The following is a 9,379-nucleotide window of genomic DNA, read 5'->3' as shown; positions in this document are numbered from 1 at the left end:
TCTAATAGGTTAACTCTAGCAATAAATTATGTCACATTACTATACTAGAGTTCAATCGCAGTGTTTTCACCTCATCTGTGTAATTTTACCCCCAAAAAACGACCCTTGTAAAAGATTGTTAACGTCGATAGGTAATCGATTACACATTCTTCAAGCAGGACTGCCATGCTTCGAGACTGACAGGATTCGGAAGAAGCAGTACACATGTCACCTTACGCGAATCCTACATAAGAATAGAAGAGGAAAGTGAAGAACTTTATAAAGTACAACACAAGTTCACATGATACGCTTGCTTTTGAGGCTCGATGTGGTGTAGTCCGAAAGACAATCCGCGCAGGCGTGACAGCAGATTCCAATTACCATAACCATTGCTCTTTGGAACATGAAGCTAGTCCATTGGAAAATCAAGTGATAATCAGCAGTTTATAGTCCTTCACATAGCAGAAATCAGCAATTTATAGGCAGAAATCAGCAATTTATAGTCCTTTTCGAAACATTCGCCATGAACCTAAAACGTAACGCGTGAGAACCACTTCTTTTTAATAGTGGTGTTCGAGATACCACCAAATACCTGCTATCTCCCACTAAACACTTCTTTTTTAAGTCCACTCTCCCTTAGAAAACAGAGTTCCTCGAAAGTGGATTTCGAAATTACATAGGTGAATGTAGAGATCACTGGTGACCTACCCAAAAACAAAGTACTTGTCGTCCCCAAACCAAAAGGGATGAGGGAAAAAGGCTCGAGAAAGCAACCAAGACTTAGGTAGATAGAACGAAATCACATAGTATAAAAGAAGCCATTTGCAGATCTCTAATTTTGAGATCCTCTCATTAATAAATCAATTTGACAACTATAGGTAACATATTGTGTAGTCCCAATTTTACAATCTTCCTGAAAGAATAAAAACAAAACATATCTATACTATCCATGCCAGGAGAGAATGGATAGACAAATCAAGTACTAATTTCTTAAAGACTTCCTATTCAACCTACTTTTGTCTCTTGGCTGATACAGATGGAAGTCTGATTTCCCAGGTTTCCGGGGAAAAAGATACAAATTCGAGGAAAAAAATCCGTGACACCAATTGCAAGAGCATGATCCGACTTGCCTCGTGAAAGTTGAACTATTTCTTCAACAGACAATTAATGCCAGAAGTTGCAAGTTGATGATTTTTCAATGTTCATTTACTACGTTTCTTTGCTTCGCTATAGAGTATGACCCCAAAAACTGTCAGTGCATAGCCGAGCATCCCAGTAACTGACACCGGGTTTCTGAATATTAAGATTGAGATGACAACGGCTACTGCTCCTTTTGCATTTCCCAGGACCTATGAAAACAAGCAATTTTGTCATAAGGACAAAGAATCTATAGAAGAGATCAATACAAGGCACATTCCTCCTTAACCAACAAGACAAAGGTAATAACAATGAACAGCAAAACCCAATGTAGAGAAATTATGAAACCACAATAATTGAAGGGAACAAATATTAGTAGGGTAGACCATTCATGGGTTTATACTCCTCTCTGTTCCAATTTTAAGTTACTCAAATTCCTATCTAGTCCATTAAAATTACATGATACCTTTTTTTCAAATTAAAGAGTTCCTCATTTCCAAAATGTAACATTTTTTTCATGATCGAAAATTCCGTCTGGAGCCAACCCTTTAGGCCAACAGCAGCCTTCGAAACTTAGGGATGATGGGCCCCTCCTCTATCATTCTCCACTTAATTACAGAATTAGTTCACTTGGCGCAAGGCTCGAACCTGTGACCTACAACATTCAGTATAATAACCTAAGTGAACTCTTCTTCGTTGTTTTTTATGTGATAAATCCCCAGCCATTCATAAGAGGATGAATCTTGAAAAGCAACTCTTTTTTTTTCCCTCTTTTTCAGTAAATAGAGGAACATTGTGAAGTGAAAAGTTATCTCCATTCCTTAACAGGTTTGTCACAGGAAGAGCAAATTCCCTATATAGGGCTAAGCTTGAGTACTTCTAATCCTCTCCAAACTTCAAGTGGGCGCCTTGCAGCACCCCCCTCATCTTTATTCTTTCCTTGTGTACTTGTGTAATTTTTCCAACTGTTTACCTCACCTACCTGATACCTTACTTCGTGGTAGTATCTATGACAACTGGAGAAGTGCAAGTTCATTCATTTGCACATAAAATTCCTAGTACTATAAGTTGGAACAATCAATTGAAAACCAGCATACACAAAGACTCCAAAATGTTTGAATAGCAAATCGATAGTAAACCAAACATCAGACAGATATCATAGATGAAAACATTGAAGCTTTAAGAAGACTGTTTACTAGCAAGGAAGACAATGAAAAGCGCCTCCCAGAAAATCAAATGATCAAACTAAGAGCTATATTTGATGAAGCAAGGAAAGAAACAAGATTTTCGAATAAGAATAAGTAGGTCCATGCATAAGTTATGGAGTTATCCTGACATTCAAAGATGAACAGTTTCACAACATAGAGAGGATCATATCATAATTTCTTTATTTTTTCTAATGGAGATATTTGGCATAAGTCAACCTTATCTGACAATATTAAAGACTAATTCATATGAAAAGAAATCTGACTAGTGAATGAAGAAGAGTACCTGAAGCGTTAGAGCACTGGTGTGCTTTGTCACCAGAAAGTTGGTGAGGTTTACAAAATATGCAAGGGCAGAATTGAATAGCAAAAGCCAGATGATTCTACTATCATCTCTTGCAAGTGCCAATGTTATGCCAACTACGTTTTCTTCCATCATAAGGGTCGCCGGTAATAGAAATACAACTGCTATAGGAGCCATATAGAGTAGAAGGTTCATGGAATTCAGCTTCTCCCTTAATTCAAAAGAAAACAGTTCAGCATTCATATACTACGCCCAAAATGTTCACATCAAAAAGCACAAAACTTGGCTACAGATCACTCGTGTATAAAACATAAAAGTTTATGTAATAATAATCACCCTTCAGAAGACAGCAAAATCCCCTGAAGCACTGACTTGAGTGCTCTTGCAGCTGTTGCACCGACACATATTATGAATCCAAATAGATGAAAACTTGGTTCACCCTAAGAAGATAAATTGAAATGAATCAGACAACATTACACTAATAACGTGAAACTGCTAATACAATTTAGTCATTTAGAATATCAATGCAGTGCTTTTCATACACCTAGCTCAGACGATATTTCTTTCATGCCCTAAACATTATGCTACTATTAAAAATATAATCTGAAGAAGAACTTGTTCTTAATCACAAATTGACCAAAACAATCACGCTAACTAGGAAATAAATGCTAAAACACTTCTCTTGTAGCAAATTCATTCATCATAACACAGCTTGTATGATCATATCACGGTAATACAATATATAAGGACGGCTTCTACAAAGAGTATTACACCTTTGGTCATAAAAATCAAGGACGGCTTCATGGACAATATCTTCATAGCTAACACGACGATTCTCCTCTTTATATTCCCAACACCATCCCCCCCCCCCCACACACACACACACAAAAAAAAACAATTTCTATTCATAAAAAAAACAGCGATAAAGAAAATGAATTGCAATAAAAACCATGTCAATCTGCTAAGTAGCCACTAGACTGATTCTCTTCCACAGCATTACACTACGAAAAACTATAATGCCAATAAAATTTAGTCATATATAAATGCACTCCTTTTCATAACTCAAGCCATTCTCTTGGCACAACCCAATTATTATGCTGTTATTGAATCTAACTCGACTGGACTAAGAAGCTCGTGCTCAGCCGAATCACCACTATGTTTCCCAAAGTTCAGACAATTACGTTAAAAAGAGCACGAATGTGAAGTCTAATAAGATAAAACCAACCAAAACAGACCAATATCTTTACACATAGTACCACAATTCAACTACAATTTTAACAAAAAATACAAAGGGCATACCCCACTGGCAATGATGACGCCGGTGACAACGGGAATTAGAGTGATATAAGTCAACCAAGCCTCCCTTTTCAGTGTCATCAAGTAAGCAAAGATAGCAGTAAAAAAAGGTGTAGTAGCACCAATAGCTTGATTAAATGATACAGGCAAATACCTAAGTGAAATATTACCACTAACAACAGAAGTACAAAAAACAAGACTCAAAGCTGAGATTTTCAAGAATTGAACCCTAGATCTTATAGTTTGCATTGGGACCATTTTCATCCAAGCAATAGCTATATAACTTAGTAAAGAACAAGCTGTCATATGACACATAGTTAAGAATATTGGATATTTAAATCCATAATTACTTAACAAATATTTGTTCAGTAATAAAACCCCAATATTTGATGAATACCAAGCTGTAACTAGCCCAATTGTGAAAAATTGGCCTGAATTTTTCATTGTTGACATTAAAAAACTGATTTTTTTTTATACCCAAAAACCAAGAATTTAACTTAAATAAAACCCCACTAAGAAAAAATTCTCTAGAATTAAATAAAACACAAAAAGATCAAGAATCTAGGCCTCAATTCATCATTGCTGACACTAAAAAACTGATCTTTTTGATACCCAAAAATCCAAAAGTTCACAAAAGAAGAAGTGATTTTGAAACTATGTTTAGCATTAATTGGATCTGAGTCAATTTCATCAGCAAGAATTTAAGGAAACAAAAAAAAAAGTAAATTTATTGTGAAGAAAAAAACAGCAGATATGTTGACAAGTTTACTTGTTACTGAATAGATAAAGCTAAAATGTGAAAGCTCAAGCAAATATAAAAAGATAAATGGGGTGCGGTGGGGTGGGGGGGGGGGGTGTGGGGGGGAGGGGGGAGGTTAGAGAGGTGTGAGAAATGAGAAAGGAGTTTGATGGTGGGAGAATAGAAGACGACCGACGCAGGATTTACAGAGATAGAGAAAGAAAAAGGTAAACGCGTGTAGTAATACGATTTAGAACTAGTCATTTACTCACTAGCATGAATTAGTACATTAATTACGTAATCAATTTATTTTTATTTATAAAAAGGTAAAGGGTAGTGCTATGAGAAAAGATTTAAATATATCTTTCATTATATTTTGGGTCTAAATATATCTTGCCGTAATACTATTGGTTCTCCTGAGTCGAGGGTGTATTGGAAACAAACACTTTATCCTCATAAGGTAGGGGTAAGGTCTGCGTACACACTACCTTCCCAGACCCCACGGTATGGCATAATACTGAGTGTGTTGTTGTTGTTATCGTCGTAATACTACTGGTTCAAATATACCCTTCTTCTGTTAAGTTTGTCCAAAACAAACATTCAATCATACGTGACACTGATATTTGATGAGATGAATGTCATATGACATGCTACCTTAGCGCCCCTAGTCCATATATTAAAGACTAAGATTTGAAATATAATATTTTTTTATGGTAGCGGTAATGGTGGCAATACTAAGAAGTCTTGGAGAGAGGTTATTAGGTGGGACATGGTGCAACTAGAGCTGACTGAGGACATGACCCTAGACAGGAGGGTGTGGAGGTCAAAGATTAGGGTAGAAGGTCCGTAGGTAGTCGAGCGTTTTTCTTTGTCTTACTCAGTTCGCTAGCATTAGTATGATATCTTTTATTCATAGATGACTATTACTACATAGAGTTTGACTGCATTTTTGGATTCGATCTTATTTCATCTTACTGTTATTCCTACTTGTTGCAATTACCTTTTCTTTTTCAGTCGTTCTCTAGCCAAGGGTCTATCAAAAACAGCCTCTCTGACCTTCCAGGAGTAGGGATAAGGTTGCGTACATCTTACCCTCCTCATACACCACTTATAGGAAACTACTAGGTTTGTTGGTGGTGGTGGTGGTGGTGATAATGGTGGCAATAGTGATGGAGAGGAAGAAAATTTTAATGGTGGAAAAAAATAGAAGGGAGGAGTAAAATGGGTTAGGGGCACTAAGGTGGCAAGCCATGTGGCATCCACCTCAATAAATGTCAGTGCCACGTAGAATTGGATGTACAATTTGGACAAACTTAACGGAAAATGGGTATATTTGAACCAATAGTATAATGTCAGGGGTATATATATATATATGTAGACTCAAAGTATAACGAGGAGTACATTTAAACCTTTTCTGATAGTACAAGGATATATTTGGTATTTTTTTGTTTATAAAAACAAAAACAAAAATTCCATTCGTCTCATTTTATGTGATACACTTGAACTCAAAATTAAAAGAAAATCAAAAGAACTTTAAAACAAGCTATATATATATATATATATATATATATATATATATATATATATATATATATATGTATGTATGTATATATATATATGTATGTATAAATCATCTTATTAAAGATTATGAAAACTATAAAGTTAATTTATTTTAAATATAAAAAATTTAAAAAGTTAAAAGGAAAGTAATGCCATATAATTTAGACCAAGAGAAAACATTTTTGTTGGATTCTTTTGTTTTTTTCTTCTTATAAAAAGAAAATTTTTGGGAATATATGAACATTCTTTTTTCTCACTAAAATAACAGAATATAAGAACCATTAAACTAAAAAAATAAGGAATATGATTTTCTTGAAGTGAAATTTGTGATACTGTTATCCATAGTATCTTGAAAAAAATAATAGTTTCTTGATCTTTGAGCTGAAATGCTTTGCTGGACTTGTATAGTTGTATTGTGGATGTAAAGGGGCACTTTGTTTGACTTTTAGTAGAGTATCTTTATTATTCTCTGTAATATTTAATTCAAGATTTGCTTTTTCATTATTTTTAAATAAAAAAGAAATTATAATAAATACCAAAAAGAAAAAAAAAGTTGGTGTTTCATTAAATCTTGCCGGCTTTTGTGGTGGTAGTTCATTTTCAACTTGCTCTTTGGTTTTGTCTTTTCCTTTTCATCTTTCTATTATTTTGTTTATTAAAACTACATAGAAATAGCACAAGATTTTGGATTTTTGGTAGATTAGCTTGATTTCCTTTCGAAAACTGGGAGCCTGAAAGGACTTTTCTAGACCTTTAGCAAGATAAATACTTTTGCCATAAATAAAGATATATATACATTTTGAAGTAAAGCAAAATTTTTGAATTTTTCATATATATATATATATATACATATATATATATATATATATATTTCGGCTATTATTTTAAGAGCGGCTATACAATTAATAAATTAACAAAAGTTTCTCAGTAAAAAATAAACCTAAATAGGACAAAATATTTGAAGAGAAACAAACATTGTCGTCATCACCACAACACTTAAAAAGCAGTATACCAAAAGTTTGATATGTCCTGTTTATTACATATAGTTCAAAGATTAATACACAATCACATAGATACAAATAAGCAAAGGAATAGAAAATTTGATTACCTTAAATAGTCAATGAGAATTGAGGCTTGAAGAGGCGGGGGTTTAGGAAAACACTAGAGACAGTGAGTATCTATGTAGGAGTTTTGTTTAAAAAGGAACACTTTAGGGATAAATAGTAAATTTTTTGGTCAAACTTAAAATGCTTATAAGCTAAAAATCATAAGCTGGGGTGACCAGCTTATGGCTTTTAACTTATAAGCACTTGACGTATAAGCACTTTTAAATTTACCAAATGCGTAAATAAGCCGAAAAGTGCTTATAAGCTGGTTTGATCGGCTTATAAGTTTAGTCAAACACCATCTCAGTATATTTTTCTAGTGTGGAGTCTGGAATACACAGACCTCACCATTATCTCACTGAGATGGAGATGATATTTCCTGTGAACGTTTGACCCAACCTAACAAATTTTTCAATGTGTAAGTTAATTAGAATATAATTAAAATGTTAGTACATTTCCATGCATTTTCCTAGTCAATGGAGAAAAATACAACAGCCGAATAAACAAGAAAAAGTGGTCCATATATGGTGTGAAAGTAGGATTTAGACAACCTGGTCAACCATTTTGTTGGTTCATCTACGGCAAATTCAAGAAAGGATCAACTCTAATTTAGTGAAAATAAACCAAACTTGAAAATTAAATTATTTTGCTTTTTCATAAAATAAAACCAATAGTAGGGGAGAGAGTTACATTAAAACTAGTAGTACTCATTTGTCTCCTGCTATATATATATATATATATATATATATATATATATATTTATGTTAAACCATTTCGTATCCGGAACTTATTTGCAATATTTTTCTGTTGTGTATAACCTATTTAAGAAAAGTTCCAACAACAATAGTATATTCAATGAAATTCCATAAGTGGAGTTTGAAAAAGGTACCGTATACGCACGCAGCAGTCGTATCCCTTACTTGCTAAAGATAAAGAAGTTGTTTTCGATAGATTCTCGACTTAAAGAAAGCTTAAGAGAAGTTCCCTTACCAGATATTTCTTTATTCTTGAAGCACCTATTCATAACCGATAATTAAGAGTGGAAGAATTTCATTCATTTCACTATATTCCTTTTATGGTGTAATACGGTATGTTGTTTTTTTGGTACATTTGTAACACTATATATGATGAATGATGCTATGAAACTGGTTTTATCCAAGTAAACATATATGCATTTACCACGTGTTTCGTATCGCTTAAAGGTCCCGACTAATCCAAATTTTGTAAGGAAAAACATTACCAAAAGAATTTCTATTCAGGGAACTCGAACCCAAAAGACTTCTAGTTAAGAATAAAGAATTCTTACCCATCCATCACAATCCTTGACTAGATGCTTTGTACGTGTCACTTGTAACTTGTAGGAATTTACAATGATCCGAAACTCATTATTGGAAATAATTGGATGGGGTTCTATGCATTTATCCTTTTCGTTATTAACGTCTTTCTATGATCTAATGGAGCTAAATTAACCTTCTTTTTTTCTCAGCAAGTTGTTACCCCAAGTTCACTCAACTAGTGGCTCCGACCTTTTCCATAATCTGCAAGTCTAGCACCCTAAGGGGTCGTTTTGCACGATGAATAAACAAAAATAATCCTGGAATATAAAATTTAATAATATCTTATTCCTTGTTTGGTTACTAAGCTTGGGATAAGTTATCCCGAGATTAAAAATAATACCGAAGTAACTTATACTTGCCAAATAATACCAGGAGCCAAATAAAACAACAAAAATTGACAATTACAAAATTAATACAACATGCTAAACAATTATTAAAAAATAATACCAAAATAATGAATCTCCTCAACTTGTCTTCAAACCAAACGAGATCCCTAAAGTTATTCCAATGGCTTTGGAAATCAGAAAAGTTAATCAAGTACATAAGCTGTGAAGTATAAGCAAGGACTGGGAAACCCAAGATTTGTCACCTGAATACATTTTTTCTACATTTGGAACCTAAGGTAAGGTCCATTTGAACAGAAGAGCAGTATTAGGACAGAAGATTGTTATTCAACATCAAACTCATCTCAACATTAAAACCAGGGAAAACATTCA

The 9,379-nt window shown here is 33.8% G+C and overlaps 1 protein-coding gene across 1 annotated transcript; it reads right to left on the bottom strand.

Moving 5' to 3' along the window:
* Nucleotides 1–788: 788 nt before the first annotated feature.
* Nucleotides 789–4,873, bottom strand: LOC104222831 (probable sugar phosphate/phosphate translocator At3g11320). Its single transcript, XM_009774149.2, has 4 exons — nt 3,925–4,873; nt 2,962–3,065; nt 2,608–2,836; nt 789–1,328 (listed from the first exon to the last, which is right to left on the bottom strand). Exons 1-4 carry the CDS (start codon nt 4,372–4,374, stop codon nt 1,182–1,184), a joined length of 930 nt encoding a protein of 309 aa, XP_009772451.1. The 5' UTR covers nt 4,375–4,873; the 3' UTR covers nt 789–1,181.
* Nucleotides 4,874–9,379: the final 4,506 nt, after the last annotated feature.

The sequence above is a fragment of the Nicotiana sylvestris genome, chromosome 5 (assembly GCF_000393655.2).
Source record: "Nicotiana sylvestris chromosome 5, ASM39365v2, whole genome shotgun sequence".
Taxonomy (NCBI): Eukaryota; Viridiplantae; Streptophyta; class Magnoliopsida; order Solanales; family Solanaceae; genus Nicotiana; species Nicotiana sylvestris.
Note: the sequence above shows the minus strand (reverse complement) of the source record. Positions and strands in the feature narration are given on the sequence as shown.

Coding starts and splice junctions, on each gene's coding strand:
- LOC104222831 (XM_009774149.2), bottom strand. CDS start 4,374: ATGTCAACAATGAAAAATTCAGGCCAATTTTTCACAATTGGGCTAGTT. Junction 3,066..3,924: donor GCGTCATCATTGCCAGTGGG/GTATGCCCTTTG, acceptor TTATCTTCTTAG/GGTGAACCAAGTTTTCATCT. Junction 1,329..2,607: donor CCAGTGCTCTAACGCTTCAG/GTACTCTTCTTC, acceptor TTGTTTTCATAG/GTCCTGGGAAATGCAAAAGG.